This window comes from Callithrix jacchus, chromosome 6 (assembly GCF_049354715.1).
Source record: "Callithrix jacchus isolate 240 chromosome 6, calJac240_pri, whole genome shotgun sequence".
NCBI classification, from domain to species: Eukaryota; Metazoa; Chordata; class Mammalia; order Primates; family Cebidae; genus Callithrix; species Callithrix jacchus.
The window spans coordinates 50,002,293-50,020,083 of NC_133507.1; the positions used below are offsets into that span (position 1 = coordinate 50,002,293).

Sequence of the window (17,791 nt, forward strand, 5' to 3'; positions counted from 1 at the left end):
GTTTGAAAAGCTTGCTGGTGTCCAGTAATGGTCTCTGGGAATTTTATTACCAGAGATTTGTATTGGTTCTTCTAAAACATGGCCCTTGTATTAGCTTCCCAGGCTGCCATAACAAAGCACACAAACTGGGTGGCTTTTACAACAGAAATTTATTCTTTCATTGTTCAGAATGCTAGAATTCAGCAGTCCAACATCTACACCAAAAGAACCATGCTCCCTTCAAGAGCTTTAGGGAAGAATCTCTCCTCACTTATTTTAGCTTCCAGGGATGTCATTCTCTGGTGTACCTTGGCTGATAGCAGCTGCATTACTCCAATCTTTGCCTCTGTTGTCACATGTCATGCACCACCTCCTCCCTGTGTGTCTCCTCTGTGTCTTCTGTCTGCCATGGCCTCCTTATAAAGACTCCAGGAACTGGATTTAGGGTCCACCTTGACACTACTGGACCCAGTACGGTCCTCTTACTGGGTAACAAAAATTATCATGTAGAAACATTTTATTGTGGCCTCTAATTTCTCGGGGAGTTCCAAAAACGTTTTCAGAATCCACAGGAAATTCACACAGGGAAGCTGAGAGCCAAAGCTGACGCCCAGCGCCCTCACCATGTTGTGTAGCCAGTTTTTCCCTCCCAGTTTTCCATTTCTCCAGTCACCACCCTAAGTGAACATAGCATACAAATCTTTCAGGTTTCCATAGACCCCATTTTCTCACCAGAAATACGTTCTTTGGGTGGAGAAGCATTCTGATTTAATCTGGTAACCCAGATCAGAATATGATAAGAAATACTATTGCTCTTTTAAGAGTAATAGAAATGAATAAAAATGCATTTTAAAAGGCACCTTCTGGAACTGCATTCACTTGAATCAAAGCCTGGCCCTGCAGGGTTGGCATGGCAGCAGCTGCTAGAGAAGCGGCTCTGGAGCAAATGGGCATGTTCGCCTTTCTGACCCTGCCAAGTAAGTGGTTTCCTACCTTGTCTGCATTTCCAGCTGACTCTGTTTTCCAACAGCTTGTCAGTGTGTGGGTGCGCATAATACTTATTACAAAGAGAGGTGGCTGTCTGCCATCATTAGCAATAATATGTGTTGGAGACAATTTGCCATGGATAAAGTATGCTTCTTTATATTTCACTGAATTTTTATCTTCAGAAGATTTTATTGCATACTTTTAAATGCACACATAAGATAAAAATACCATTTTGCAGATGCTTGAATCAATAAAGTTCTTGTAAAAAGAACAGTTGTTGAATGACAAAGGAAAAAGATGACACTTCATTTTATTACCTAGCTCTGGAGCTGCTATTTCACAAGTATTGATATTTAAGCAGATACTAGATGGAAAAAGAGCCATGGCAAGGAGCCATACGAATACAGATTGAAAACCTCACGCTATGTAACTATTATGTTTCTGGTTTAAAGAAAAATTGGATTCAATCTATTTTTTTCTATTTACTCCTATGGTTAAAATATATTTTGATTTCACCCAGTTTTTAGTGTGCTAATTGGGAATACACACATATTCTTGCCTAAACGATTATTTCTGCACTCTTGTTCTTTAAGGAAGATAAGAAGTTAATTTTACGGTACAAAAAGGAGAATCCAAGGAATCCGATTTGCCATGTCCTGGGTTATACAAATGAAACTGCTGTTGAACAGAAGGAACAGTGAGCAGACCAAACACTCAAGCTCTCAACACAAAGGCTTGTTAACCCTGAGGAGTGTCATGCCTCCAACGTCCACCGCTGCTCAGATGGTTCACAATGTTATACAAACCCTCACCATCAAAAGGAACAGTGGTGTGGAGATTCATGGGAAAAGGCGAAAATCACAGCTGTGTGCTTTCTGTTTTTGAGGTTGAATTCATGCACAACTGATAACATTCAAGTCTCATCTCCTGTGATGACTGTGGAGAAAATGAATTGTTTTTGCTTTAAAAAAGGACACTTTCATTTAGTCAGTGTAAGACTTTTAACTTTCCAAAGAAACTCAAGATTCTGCATATTATAAATGGAAAACAGTCTTCAGGCTTTGGCATGTACATTGACAGACACAATATCAGAGCATACTGGAAGAAGATATTTTATTTTGTTTCAACTAGCTTATTTCATGGCTGCACTTACAATGCTGTACATACAACAGGAGTGTCAAAAGCTTCAGACGGTAATCTTTAGTAAGAAATGGTCATGAATAAAGACAAATACAAAGCAGAACAAAATAGGATATTCTTTCTTTTCTTCATTTGGAATTCAAATACTCTTAAGTTCTTGGATTTGGCTTTCTTTATATTTACAACTATGTATGAAATACTGGTTTCAAATAAGATCTGTTCACAGCCCAGATTACTAAGCCTCAGCTACAATTAAATATTGATCATTTACGTAGTGTTCTAAGGAAGTACATAAATTCTGGTTTTGACAGTTTGGATTTAGTCATAGAGAGTGGAGGCACCCAGTTCCTCATACCAGATGAAAATTTATGCCTAAGTACATACGTTTCAAAATGTTGGAACACTTTAAAATGTTGGAACAATATTGATCCACGAACAACAATCCTGGACCTTTCCCCTTTCCTCCCCACTATTATTTTAATCCCTGGAGCCAGCATTGATTTTTAAATTTAAATTTTCAATCAAGGTCTAGCCCAGAGCGTCTGGAGGGTTCTCATACAAGTTTTGCAGATGAGGTGAGAGTGTCTCATGCATGCTTCATTGTTAGGGCATGATTTGGATTGACTCCTGTCTATAAGAAGGGAGAATCATTTTTTTGGCTTTTTCATTTCCCCTCTCCTCTTTCTAAAAAGGGGAGAAAAAGCAAGCTAGGTTTATCTTTGTTTACCTTTGGCAACAATTCAAAAGAGTTTACTGAGTGTGGCTATGTCTTAGGTGCTGGCAATACAATGACAACAGGGCTGTCACGGATCCTGCTGATAAGATCTTACAGCCAGAGGAGACAGATGCTCAAACCTGAGATTCCAGTGTGTGTATGCAGGGACATGGCTGGGCAGTGCAGGTGTTGACAGTGCACATGGCAGGACCATCTACTCTGGACCTGATAGGTCAGGAGGCTTCCCAGGGGAAGTTGTGTCTCAGTGGTACTGGAAGATAAGCAAGAGTTAAGTCATGAAGATAGGGTGGTGAAGATAGTAAGAGAGTTATAGGAAGAAAAGGATGGAGAGAAGAGCATGATAGGTTAAAACCCTGAAGTTAAATGTCACTTTGCTAGTGGTGGGGGGCAATAGGAGTGGACCAGAGAGAAGGTGGAGAGGGAAGGCCAGGTTGTAAAGGGCCTATGAGCTATCTGAGGAAATTTTAATTTGAGCAAAGCAGTTAGCAGGGTCTCGTAGTCATCTTTTTAAGTATCTGTCTTGATTACAAGTGATAGAAATTACTAGTATTGATTAAAATAGTCAAAAATTTTTCTGCATCTTGTTCAAATATTTTAAATATTGTAGAATATTCAGAGATTCAAATGTAAATCTTCCTACTGTAAATTTCTCTTGGAAAAACTACCACCAAATGTTTATACATCCTTTTACTAGAATATCAAAGATGGAAAACTCAATGGTTTTGCCTTATAAAAGCTCAAAAACATTTTGTTTTGTAGCTCTTCGAGGTGTCAAGTATATATAAAATATTTTTTACTTTTTTTAAAGAGTTTAGGAACTTTTTAGAAGAAACCTAGGCAAAACCATTCAGGACATAGGCAAAGGCAAGGACTTCATGACTAAAACACCAAAAGCATTGGCAACAAAACCCAAAATAGACAAATGGGACCTAATCAAACTCCAGAGCTTCTGCACAGCATAAGAAACAATCATTAGAGTGAACTGGCAACCAACAGAATGGGAAAAAATTTTCGCATTCTACCCATCTGACAAAGGGCTAATATCCAGAATCTACAAAGAAGTAAAGCAGATTTATAAGAAAAATAAACAAGCAACCCCATCCCAAAGTGGGAAAAGGATATGAACAGACACTTTTCAAAAGAAGACATATATGAGGCCAACAAGACATATGAAAAAATGCTCATCATCACTGATTATTAGAGAAACACAAATCAAAACCACATTGAGATACCACTTCACACCAGTTAGAATGGTGATCATTAAAAAATCTGGAGACAACAGATGCTGGAGAGGATGTGGAGAACTAGGAACACTTTTATACTGTTGGTGGGAGTGTAAATTAGTTCAGCCATTGTGGAAGACAGTGTGGCACTTCCTCAAGGACCTAGAAATAGAAATTCCATTTGACCCAGCAATCCCATTACTGGGTATATACCCAAAGAATTACAAATCATTCTATTATAAAGACACGTGCACATGTATGTTCATAGCAGCACTGTTTACAATAGCAGAGACCTGGAACCAACCCAAATGTCCATCGATGATAGACTGGACAAGGAAAATGTGGCACATATACACCATAGAATACTATGTAGCCATAAAAAATGACGAGTTTATGTCCTTTGTAGGGATGTGGATGAATCTGGAAACCATAATCCTCAGCAAACTGACACAAGAACAGAAAATCAAACACCACATGTTCTCACTCATAGGTGGGTGACAAACAATGAGAACACATGGACACAGGGAGGGGAGCATCACACGCTGGGGTCTGTTGTGGGGTCAAGGGAGGGTCAGTGGGTGGGTGGGAGAGGTTGCGGAGGGATAACGTGGAGAAATGCCAGATGTAGGTGATGTGGGGATGGAGGCAGCAAACCACATTGTGATGTGTGTACCTATGCAACAATCCTGCATGATCTGCACATGTACCCCAGAACCTAAAGTACAATGAAAAAAAAAAGAGTTTAGGAGTTTTTTAAAGTTTTCTGTTGAAAATCCTGAGTTTAATTTTCAACAAAAAAACTGCAGGACAAATTCTAAAAGAGTTGTAACACATTTGCTTTTTATTAATTCTTTTCATTTGAGGTTCTTGTCGAAAATGTTTTGATATTACTAACCATTCAGAATTTTCTTTAGAAGTAAACGGTTATAAATTATGTATATACCTTAAAACAGAGACGACACTTAAATTTCCTAGGTCTTACATTTTTAACCAGTAACCGCAACTGAAACTTTCATAAAAAGAATTATATTCTCATGACAGAAACCCTAGCAAAAAGGAAAATTACACTTAAGTTTCTGAAATTAAAACACAGCCAGAAGAATAAGTGAATAATTATTCTTTACTGCCATGTTAGTCAATCAATAGCCTGGATTAATAGGTCAATGGATAGATACATGGAAAGCTATCTGTACTGTATCTTGAATATCAGCATAGTACTCTTTTCTAATCTTTCTGCTCTCCACCTTCTGCGTCTCTCTCTGTCTCTAAAAATGGATTTTGCGTGCCTTCTTTCATCCTACACCATGGGTGTATATGTATCCACTCTGCTCCACAAAGGGTTAACATGAACAAACTTGAAACAGAGAAAACAAACCAGGAATTCCCATGCCCTAACAACCCCAACACACAAATTCAACCATATTGACAAAATGGGAAGGGTGATCCTGCCAAATTAGTAAGAAAGAGAAAGTGGGAAGAGAGACAACTTTTTACTGGGCCTCGCCTGCCCTGGACATGAGTAGGTTTTTACTCTTTAGCTTCCACATGGGCAACAGCAGTTAGGCAAGATTCATACATTATTTGAAATTGGACAAAAAGGATATAAGAGGCTGGGTATGGTGGCTCACACCTGCAATCCTGGCACTTTCGGAGGATGAGGCAGGCAGATCACTTGAGGTCAGGAGTTCAAGACCAGCTTGGCCAACATGGTGAAACCTGGTCTCTACTAAAAACATAAAAATTATCTAGGCATGCCTGTAATCCTAGCTTCCTGGGAGGCTGAGGCAGGATAATTGCTTGAACCCAGAGGCGGAGGTTGCAGTGAGCCAAGATGGCACCACTGTACAGAGCAAGACTCTGTCTCAAAAAAAAAACAAAAAAACTATAGTTAAGAGAATAAGAATTCCCTAGGATGCTGTGTATATGAGCTTTTAATACGTTTCTATCAAAATTTAGAAGGAAACTGAGATTTAATTTTTTAATTAAATTGAATATGCAGTAAAAGAAAGAATATGCTAACTGTTTACTTGACTACACATTTCGCATCTTCAGATAATTCAGTAACTTTTTAACATCCACTTGAATATATTACATTTAAATATTTTGATTATTTGTAGACAGTCTTTCAGCAACACAATTAATTCCTTCCCTTCATCAAAAATCTGTAATGAATTATTCTTTCACCTAAAGATTTTCCTCAGCATGATAAGGCTATGTTGAAAATCTGAAAAACAAATGCCTGTCTACTTCATGCTTATTTTTTAAAGGAAGAAAAAAAAATCTTTTCTGAATAAAGTGTTTCAGAAAGGCATAGAATACTCCAATATTATAGTAATTATTATAAAAGGATATAACTCATCTCAGCCCATCCTATTACACATGATTCCCCCTAGAACAAACAAAATGTATCCTCCTGAGTTTAATTTCAAGTCTTTGAAAAGAATGCAGTCTTAAGAAATTCGAAAAGAATTTAAGCCCCAATTCATAAAACATCACTTTCCCCCATGGGACTAGTTGAAAATTACATATTAACAGCACTCCGTTAATTTAATATTCTAAAGAAATAGCATCTAAAAAAGAAGAAATAGTGAGCCGGAGGCCAGTCTGATGGCAAATTACATTAAACAATATCATTATCCTTAGCCCTCATAGAGTGCTTTCCATTTTCCAGATGTTTAAAAGACACAAAATGAAAACTCAATTGCCCAAGACGTAGACGATGAACTCATTTTCCAGACAGGAAACTGAGGCAATGAGATGCTTTGCCAAAGAGTATAAAAATGGTCATCAGCAGAATGAAGATTAGAAGCAGAAACACCTGGTTACAGTTGTATATATTGCTGCTCAAAACACATCAATAGAATGACACGGATAATGCTGGTTCTTTCCTGCAACTTGTGTTCCATCATGCTGTATGACACGCAGAGCTGACCAAAGATGGAAACTATTTAAAGTTGATGGCACATCTATTCTCCAATGTCAAACCCGTGAGAGGAACATGAGGAATGATTATTTACGGTGACATCATCAGACTCAGGAATGTAGTCTATGTTGAAATTACATAGAAAGCATTTCAGTAAAAAGATCAAGACATGAAAAGCAAAATTAAAGGACAGCTAATGCAAACAAGAATTCAACTTCAATTCAATAGTTCTGCTGATAGTCTCTAAAAAGAGATGTTTTAAAATGCAATTAAAAATAAATCATCACACGACTGTATTTGAAATTTAGCACATTTCGATGTTGAGTCAGCCTTCATCTGCACACCCTTAAATTAGGAGGGAATAAGCATAGAATAATTTTGCTGCATATTATATTGAAAACATCTCTTTCTAGAATACAAAAATATGTTCTCATCCACTACAGATAATTTACCAAGCTTCTCAAATACAATTAAACACACAAGAAAATTTGATTATTTCACCTAGCAGTGGTATTAGCCAAACAAATACAGTGAACAGACTGGAGATACACTTGGTAGGAGATGCTCTGCAAGAGGTACAGGAAGATAAACAGCTGCATTGTTCTTTTGGCACATGAAAATTATGTCCATTGGTGCCACCACCACAGTTATTGTGTGAGTAGCCAGTACATTAGGAACACACTAACATAGATGACACACAGGGTTATCCAGTTAATTCTTGTGATTGGCGGCCTGCAGTTACCTGTCACGTGGAGGATGACACTGGAAGAGAGAGTGCCGCTAGAGTTTCGGGCCTGAGCCACATAGAGGCCTGCATCTGCCTTGCATACCTTCCGAATGAACACCGAATGCCTTGTCTCCTTGTGTAAAACCTGTAAGTGCTCATCTGCAGACAGTTTCTGGCCCTTCTTGTACCTGAAGCAGAGAGGCACTTTTTAAAGTCAGGATTGATGTTTATTCACATCTTTTCCACGTTCTAACAACAGTTGCAAATAGGCCCATTACCACTGCAATATTCTCTAGGATTAGTAGGAACCCTGTAGCCACAACGAATTCCAGTGGGGCTGTTTACCTTTTTTCTTTGATAGACTAGAGTGCAGTAGCAGAATCAGATTTCATTGCAGCCTCAAACTCCTGGGCTCAAGCAATCCTCCCACCTCAGTCTCTCAAGTAGCTGGGACTACAGGCACCTACCACCACCATGTGTGGGCTAGTTTCTTATTTTCTATTTTTTTAAGAGACAGGATCTTGCTATGTTACTTAGGCGGGTCTTGAACTGCCTGCCCTAGCCTCCTGAGTAGCTGGGATTATGGGCTGTTTATCTTTCAAGCAGAATTTGGTAACTGGTGGCAAGAGAATTGCTTTGACTAGCTCAGACAATGTTTTTGAAAAGCTGAATTTTTTGAAATCCCTTAAAAATTGGAATATTGCATATGAAAATGCAGATATTCAGCTATGTCTAAAAACAAAAACAAAAATAAAACAGACCATCTGGTCACACTAGGCCACCATTTGCTCATAGTAACAATTTCCTAGGGTGTGAAATGGCACCATCATGTTGTCCAGCTTTATTCTTTTTGCCACTATGGAACAGCAACTGTGACTCCTTAGAAACTGTAATGGAGTGAGACTTCTTTACCCCCTCATAGACATACCACAATAGCCACATGACAATACAGATGTGCTGTTTTGAGGATTGTACTTAACATCACTGCCTGATGAAATAACATCATTTAATTTTTGAAGCAATTTTGTTAGAAGAAAATGGCTTCTAATTATAAAAGGTATTTATGCAACTGGATTATGACTATTAATAACAAATTTCTAAAAGTTTCCTATGAACATGAGTGCTTAACTTCATGTTTTTATAAGGCAAATAATTTATTTTGGTTATCTGAGATTCTTGTTTATTTATACCCACAATCCACCACTCAGGAGTGATGACAAATCTGAATTATTTTCTGCTCCCATTGCCTAATTAAGAACTTTGCATTTTCCTGGGTGTCCTAAGAATGTATAATTCTCCTAAAGTTTGTCAGTTGATAATTTAGCACAGTTGTAGATCTGATGGCAAAACATTTGTTTACAACATTCAATAGTTCTTCAACAATATGTATGTTGCAGTGGTTCTTTAAACACATACGTACTAACCAAATTATTAATATTTACCAGGTAGACAAAAACAAGAAACACATCAGACAACTTTTTTCTTTGGAGCGAACTGAGATTTAATAATGAATTAAATATCTTTAAAAGTCATAAATATGAAACTCTTGATTTGAAAAAAACATGCAATTATAAAGACCACAAAACAAAAAGCCGAAGTGACTGCACTAACCTTGCACAAGTGCCGTTTCTTCTCATAATGAGAGAAACCAAAGTTTCCCCATAAGTTCCTTAGATAACTGGTTCATATTTCAAGTACCATCAATGGGCATACACAGTAACTGAAACTGGTAATTTAAGGTCTACTGAAACATGAGGATCAATACATGCTATTTTATTTATTCTTAGTTTATAAGTATAAACTGGCTCTCACAGATTCGTAACTTTTTCCTCAAATACATCTGCTTAAGGATGAGAATTTTCTAAATGTTTTAAAGTAACCCATATATTGAAAAAGAATGCTTTCGTTACCAACAGTAAGCAATCCAAAACCTGTATTCTACAGTCTGCTTTTACTGAAACAAATAGGCTAAAAAATAATGATGTCTCCGGAGTGAAATCATATCGTTTACAGCTCAGTTATTATAGTACCTTTCAAAAATGAGTTTATTGCCTGTCACCTGAAGCAACTGTGACAGAAATATTTTTATTCCACTTCTCACCTTGAAAAAATTTGTGAAAAGAAATCTTAGTAAAACAAAATGTTAGGGAGATGGCATGTGTGACTTTATTGGAAAGAGGAAAAAGATGAAAGAGGTAAATGAGAGAAAAAGGAAAAAACTCAGATTCTTATATTTTTCAGTTGCATAAAGGCAGTTAAAGCAAACATCATGCTTATATGGAAATAGACAACAGAAAAGAATTTCAGCCCACAATCTTTAGAAATGTGGAATGTTAAGCACAGAAAAAGAAAAACAAGCACAACTAACCTACAGTGCTTTGGAAGCTTGTTAAATTTTTAGTACCTTATATGGTTATCCTTTTTTCTTAACGGTTGTAACTATGCTGCTGCTACAATGAGAGGGGTCTGATGTGAAATTGAATCATGCAGAGTTGCAGTGTCCTAGAATATTAATCAGCTAGCCCTAAACCTTAAAGTTAGTACCCAGAGAATGATTTTTGTCTGTGATTGAATTTGTTCCCATTTACGGCTTGTCATTATAGGCTACCCACCATGTCAGTGTAGGCTCTGGAAATCCTGTTACTTCAACTTCCAAAGTCACTGGAGAACCTTCCATGACAGTTACGTTAGACAGGAGCCTGGAGAAATTAGGTGCCTGGTCAGCTAGGCTGACCACGCTGCTCTTTGTTGATGTGCTTTTAATCTCTTCTTGAGGAACCGTTTGCCTCTGATAGCCCCTGCTGGTGCCTGATTGAAACCTGAGGCCCAAGGATGCATCAGGGGAAGCATGCAGCCTATCTTCAGTTTTAGTGAAGTTACTATCAGCATGCATTTTCTCTCGAGTTTCTAGCAAACCGCCCTGAGCCTGAGGGTGCTGCTGTAAAGCTCTCTCATGCACTTCACTCATCATGCTCTCTGGATGTTCAGCACTGATTCTGTGCAAGGCAGTACTCTTTTCCAGGAATCCTTCAGAGGTTAGTGGGGGCTCAGCTTTGAATTGGAGATAAGGCCTCTCAAAATGACTTGAAAATGTTTCTCTCTTATCATTGCATGCATCTGCAAATGCAACAGGTGGTGGAAGAACAGATTCCTGGGCATCCCCTGGGCTGCTGGTCCCAGCCTCCACCCCACAGCTGCTTATGTGAAGGCTGAGGGAGGATCTGGGAGGCTCTTCCACCTCCATGTCAGATGGTGCAAGGGGGCACTCAGGGCTTCCCGGGAGTGGAGGCAAGGAGATGTCATCAGGTGAGACACATTCATATTCTTCCCCTGAGAGCATGTCTTCAGGCAGGAGCAGGCCCTGGACACCACCCTCCTTGTCAGTGGACACCTTCAGGTCTTGTTGCCGATGTTCCCCTGTTCCATGGACGGCCAAAAGATCTGCCACTTGCGCCTGCCCCTTGAAAAGAGAAAAGCCAAATCTTCCTTATTCATTCGTTTTCCTTTTGCCAGTTTCAATTAGAGTAAAAGTCAACTTCAGAGAGATAACTTCAGAAAACCTACAGTGAGTTAAAACTTAGGGAGCTGGAGCAAGAATTACATATGGGAAACCATTTGTCTGTCTATCCTGAGCACGGTCCCACTTCTCATTACTTAGCATTTGCTAAAGACCTCAAGTCTCTGAGTAAAATGTTATAGACCTTGGGAAAAGAAGAGAGAAATCCCTAGTTTCCATCTGTAGTGAAGGAGTTGGACTGGATCAACAGCTTTCACACCATGATGTGAGGAGTCTCCTCAAACAGCATAGTCAGCTTAGGTCTGGTTTGTCTACACTCCCTGTGAACACAAGGTTTCTTCACCAGCAAAGTCAGCTTAGGTCTGGTTTGTCTACACTCCCTGTGAACACAAGGTTTCTTCACCAGCAAAGTCAGCTTAGGTCTGGTTTGTCTACACTCCCTGTGAACACAAGCTTTCTTCACCAGCAAAGTCAGCTTAGGTCTGGTTTGTCTACACTCCCTGTGAACACAAGCTTTCTTCAACAGCAAAGTCAGCTTAGGTCTGGTTTGTCTACACTCCCTGTGAACACAAGGTTTCTTCACCAGCAAAGTCAGCTTAGGTCTGGTTTGTCTACGTTCCCTGTGAACACACAGTTTCTGACCATCAGAGACTCCCTTGTTGAGTGATTCCTCAGACCCTCCCAGGATAACCCCTCTTCTCTCCCAAGAAAGCCATTCCTTTTTTTAAAAAAAAAAATAAATTGTAGTGAAATATACATACAATTTACCACTTCAACCATGTTTAAGTTCGGTGGCATTAAGTCCATTCACATTCAGTATCATTATCACTGCCATCCATCTCCAGAACTTTTTCCTCTTTCCAATTGAAACACTGTATCCATTAAACAATAACCCCCTAATCTTCTATCTTCCTTCCCACTCAGCCTTTGGCAACCACCACTCTATTCTCTTGCTCTGTGCATTTGACCACTATTATGTACTTCATATAGAGAAAGCCATTTTTCATGACTAGTTTTGTTTTCTTAAAGTCCTTTAGTTTATTCTCACATTGGAAAAATATTTATTGAGCACCTACTACTATATACTAGGTACCACGCTAGCATTAGAGGCACACTTTGGTGAATTAAAGTAGATACAGTCTCTGCAGTCAAGGAGAAATAGCCTAGTGGAGGAGGTAGATATTAATGGAACAATCAGACATGATGGCCTTTCCCAAGAGAACACATGAAGATACAATGGGAAAGCGCCCGCCACTTATCTCAGTGCTCCAATCGAAGTGTAATCCTGCTAGAAGCTGTGAGTAGCAGCACATCTTTCCCTGCTTCCACTGTCCTAGTCTAATCCACATCCATCTCTGGTTTAAGAAGAGGCTCAAATATCCCTGTGGCATAGACTCAAAAGAACATTGCTGAAAAGTGATCTAATCTATCCCCACCTGCTTGTTTTATATCTCCTTCCTGTACCTTTCCTCAGCATTTTGGGTACCTTCTTACTTAGGTACCCAAACACAGGTTTTTGTCCTGTGTTAACTGATGCACATAGAAAGTTATGTCTTGCCTTGCCTTTGAGTTCATTTTAACCCATAGTCTTGCTCTTGATATATACTTTGTAAGTGGTTTTTAAGAAAATAAGGGCTGGGCGTGGTGGCTCACACCTGTAATCCCAGCACTTTGGAAGGCTAAGTCAGGTGAATCACCTGTGGTCAGGAGTTCAAGACTAGCCTGGCCAATATAATAAAATATAAAAAAGTTAGCTGGGTAGGCTAATTTTTTAAAAAATTACTGGTGGCAGTTGCCTGTAATCCCAGCTACTTTGAGAGGCTGAGGCAGGAGAATTGCTTGAACCCAGGAGGTGAAGGTTGCAGCAAGCCGAGATTGCACCATTGCAGCACTCCAGCCTGGCTAATAAGAGCAAAACTCTGTCTCAAAATAAAAAACAAACAAAAGAAATGTGTTTTCAGAAGGAAGAGTAGAAGCAAAACAATGTTGCTTCTACTATGCCACAGAGATGACCTTTCCTCAGAGAAACATTAACCCAGCTTAGAGAAAGCGAGCTATTTAGTAAAAGTTTAAATTCTGAGTCTAAAACCCAGGCATTCTTTGAAGTTCTTCTCTTTAAAAAAAAAATACTAAACTTACTAATTGCTCCTCCTTCGTTTGGTTGTTGTGTCACAGCCTAGCTCAGTCTCTCTCTCTCTCTCTTCCTGAAAGTAGAATGCTTATTTTCCTCCTTATAGGGATTTGATCAACCACTTATTCAGTCTGAGAATCTCCTCTACAACATGCTGGCAGCCTCTATTTGAACAGTTTTTCTGAAACGGTACTTTGAGAATGTATGCCTTACTTGGGTGGCTCAAGCCTGTAATCCCAGCACTTTGGGAGGCCGATGCAGGTGGATCACAAGGTCAAGAGATCGAGACCATCCTGGTCAGCATGGTGAAACCCCATCTCTACTAAAAATACAAAAATTAGCTGGGCATGGTGGCGCGTGTCTGTAGTCCCAGCTACTCAGGAGGCTGAGGCAGGAGAATTGCCTGAACCCAGGAGGCGGAGGTTGCGGTGAGCCGAGATCGCGCCATTGCACTCCAGCCTGGGTAACAAGAGCGAAACTCCATCTCAAAAAAAAAAAAAAAAGACTATTTCCCATATCTAGCAAAGATTTGCCTTCCTGCAGTTTCCTCCAATGGATCTGAATTTGCCTCCTGGAGTTACGCAGGAAGTCCAGCTGCTCTCCAATTTTAACAGCCCTGTGACTGGAGAATTGGTCCTGCAACCTGTCTAAGCCTCTTTCTTTGTGTCAGATACCCTCAGGTCTTCTTTTGCCTCAACTGTCTTTCATCATCTTGGTCACTTCTGGGAGGTCCCACTCCTACTGGGCCACAAGTTCCTTCACAGGAGAGCAGGGACATTTGTTGACTTGATGGCCTTTCAGGGACAGACAATGACAACTCCTAAATGACTTCTTCAGGTAACCTATGACTCTCCACAGAAGAACAATGTTTTACAATTGCCTGAAAACTTACAACAAGCTTAGGAGAGAAACTTGAATAAAAATCCAGACCAGTCTCCCAACTCCTCGATCCCTGCTAGGGAGAAAATTATTTCCTAACTGAGGGTTTGGAAGAAGGAAGTAAGCATGCTCGGATCTGTCTCTCTAAGGCCCTCTCTTTTGGATTTGCTTTTCATAAAATGCGGGGGTTCAGGTTGGCTCTAAGGCACAAAAAGCCCCTGGAGGTGAAGGCTGTGGTTGTCTAGATGTGCACCCAAGTGGACTGGGAGCACATTTAATCTATTTAAATCAGACCTGAAGTTTGGGGGAACCCACTAGAAAAGTTCAAGCCATCCAGCTTTAACTGGTTCCTGACTCCTGTATCTTACTTTCATCTGGTGCCAAATGCAGGAAAGGAATCCAACACTATCATTTTTTCACTGCTAACAATTCCTAAAATAGAAAAGTACTTTCCTCAGAAAATACTACTACCCAATAATTTCTACTATCAATAAGAGGGAGAAAGTTTTCTCAAATCTTTTTCTGGAACCATTTCAACTCCTCAATAAACATGTTTGTTTCTAGAGTTGTTTACTTTCCAGATGGTAAGTCATCAGTGGAATCATTATCTTCTTGACCTGTATGATATGTTTTTATTAAGGTGATTGTATTAGTTCATTTTTTAAATAAAAATCACATGGGACCATTGATTTATACTGAATTTGTAGTCAACTAAAATTTCCCAATTCCTCTATCCATTAATGCTACTGATGAAAATGTTGAACACAGCAGTGTTTAGAACAAAGTCAGATATCTCTGCAAGATAGCGTGTCTCCAAAGTTGATGCTGAGGAACTACTTAACACGCGAGTACAATTATAACTCGGTCAAACCCTCATTCAGTACACATTTCTCCACTTATCTTAAGAGAGCATCGTGAGTGTGGTTATCAAATGACATCTTGAAACCATAACAAATGATGCCTATGGCACTGATCTAGAATTACTTATTATGTAATCATCTCAGGAAGCAAGATTAGGTGAGTTTAATATATATGCAAGTGGTTTTCTGAGTAATTCTATTTAGCTCTCGGCACTTCTGCTTTTATTCTTAAAAAAAAATGAATGTATTAAATTATCACAGGTACCCTAAAACTATGTACGTCTATTATGTATCATAAAAAAAATTTAAAAATTAAAAAAAATGCAAATAAGATTTCAGTTTTTAAGTCATTATGGAAACATTATTTTATTTTTATTTTCATTTTTGAAATGGGGTTTTGCCCTTGTCGCCAAGGCTGGAGTAATGGTGCAATCTTGGCAACCTGTGCCTCCCAAGTTCAAACAATTCCCCCGCCTCAGCCTCCTGAGTAGCTGGGATTACAGGAACCCACCACCATGCCCAGCTATTTTTTGTATTTTTAGCAGAGATGGGTTTTCACCATGTTGGCCAGGCTGGTCTTAAACTCCTGACCTCAGGTGATCCACCTGCCTTGGCCTCCCAAAGTGCTGGGATTACAGGCGTAAGCCACCTCACCCAGCCAGAAACATTTAAAAACTCACTGAGCTATATTTTCTAGATCTGTCTAGTTTTCAACTATTAAAATAGTATCCAAACATTGACACACACTAATTCTTTGTTAACATTTCTCCACCATAAAACCACATTTTTTATTAGAAAAAAATGTGTGTTATTTATTCAGAAAGGGTTAAATAAATCTATGGTTTTCAGTACAGACAGGGCATATTTGCATCAGCCTAATGAGTTCTGGCAAAATAGCTGGGAAACTCTGACCTAATTCACAGAAACATAACTCAACTCTCAATCTAGTTTTCTTATATCAAGTCAAGAGGCTGATCGTTGTCATTGTGTTGATTCCTTTTTCTTTTCCCACCTTCTAAGTATATGAATGACCTGCGGTCTTATCTTTAAGTTCTCTAATCATCTGTATATACTCAGCCCCTCAAAGATATCACCCACTTACATATTTAGTAAACAATTAACTTTTAATGAATACTAAATCTATAGTTTCACATCTTATCTCTGTCAGGACTTCTGACCTCTCATTTCCTCTGGTGGACATAGTCACTTGAATTTACAATCATTGCCATGTAGGCAGAAAAAGTGACTGGAAGGGAGAATACAGTGTTATTCCTACATCCATTCAACTAAGTGGGCAGAACCAATCCTCAAAGTACACAGAGCGGAGAACTACTTCCGTGGTAAATTTGAAGGAAACACCACAGGATTTCATATTCCACAATACCTCCATAACAGATAGGCTTACTTTAGGGTAAGTAAGATTTAATGAAGGTAAGTAGGAAGTAACAAAGGAAGGTATTAAGCGTAGGGCTTGGTCTGTGAAAGGCATTTGTAGAGAAGGCCCTTAGCAGGGGCTTTAAACAACAATAGGTAATATGGTATCTTGCGGCACTTTAGGCGGATGAGGTAAAAGAAAAGGTGAAGAAGAACACTTTGTCTCTTCCCAATTTGTTTTCAAGGCAAATGTTCCTTTTCCTTTCTTTTCTTTCTTTTTTTTTTTTTTTTTTGAGATGGAGTTTTGCTCTTGTTACCCAGGCTGGAGTGCAATGGCACCATCTCGGCTCACTGAAACCTCTGCCTCCTGGGTTCTGGCAATTCTCCTGCCTCGGCCTCCTGAGCAGCTGGGATTACAGGCACGCGCCACCATGCCCAGCTAATTTTTTGTATTTTTTTTTTTAGTAGAGACGGGGGTTCACCATGTTGACCAGGACGGTCTTGATCTCTTGACCTCGTGATCCACCCGCCTCGGCCTCCCAAAGTGCTGGGATTACAGGCTTGAGCCACTGTGCCTGGCTAGCAAGTGTTTCAAGAACATCTTCCTGTACCTGCCAGGTGATCAGGATTAGCGTATGTGTGTTGGGGATGGGTCCCTACACAGCCCCCCCCCCACCCAGTCTGATAAGAGCACTCCACTGAATTGTTTGGTATAAAAGTATTTTCATGTTATTGCTTGTGAACAGATGAATAGGAAGAGGGGGAAAAGTTTGTCATGGACATCTACAATATAATTACAAAACAGCTTATGTATATGCAGCAGTTCCTGGGAGCTCCAGTTTGGTCTTGTGGGAAAAGCATATGGCTAAAATTCTAGCGAACTGGAGTGACTGCCAGTTCTTACACTACTTTCTGTAATTTTTGGCGGGCAAAATATTTAATCCCTTTTGGCCTCAGTTTCCTCAACTGTAAAATGAGATTTGATCAGATGACTGTTAAATCCCTTCTAGCACTAAAATTCTATAGTTCTAAATAATGGCATTAGAAGCCATCATCTTCCACCAAATAGCTCCATGGCTTTAGGTGAGCCTGTTAATACTGTGTGCTTCCATTTAACCTTAGGAGTATCCAGATATTACCATGGATTTAGCTTCGGTGCTCACATTGGGAATAAAACACCATCACTAATCTGTTAGCAGTGCTATGTGCGCTGCATTTAGTGAACTGCCTAATTCCACCAGCTGCATTTTTGGGTCAGTAAAATGAGAAGTACTTTGCTATCTCCAGGAAAAAAAATCCTGTGTTGAATATATTC

The 17,791-nt window shown here is 39.3% G+C and overlaps 1 protein-coding gene and 1 pseudogene across 3 annotated transcripts in view; both read right to left on the reverse strand.

The window, feature by feature from the left end:
- Positions 1-2,062: 2,062 nt before the first annotated feature.
- CCDC141 (coiled-coil domain containing 141) overlaps positions 2,063-17,791 on the reverse strand; it is a 194,619-nt gene continuing 178,890 nt past the window's right edge. For 2 of the 3 annotated variants that reach the window (XM_035304429.3, XM_035304426.3), the window contains 2 exons: positions 10,328-11,175; positions 2,063-7,903 (listed from right to left, as the gene is read on the reverse strand). In XM_035304429.3, coding sequence (XP_035160320.2) covers positions 7,636-7,903; positions 10,328-11,175 — 1,116 coding nt within the window. In that variant the 3' untranslated portion in view covers positions 2,063-7,635. The remainder of the gene's footprint in view (positions 7,904-10,327; positions 11,176-17,791) is intronic. The other variant, XM_078327323.1, reaches the window with a different exon arrangement.
- Positions 4,842-4,899, reverse strand: LOC118154984 (U7 small nuclear RNA; annotated as a pseudogene).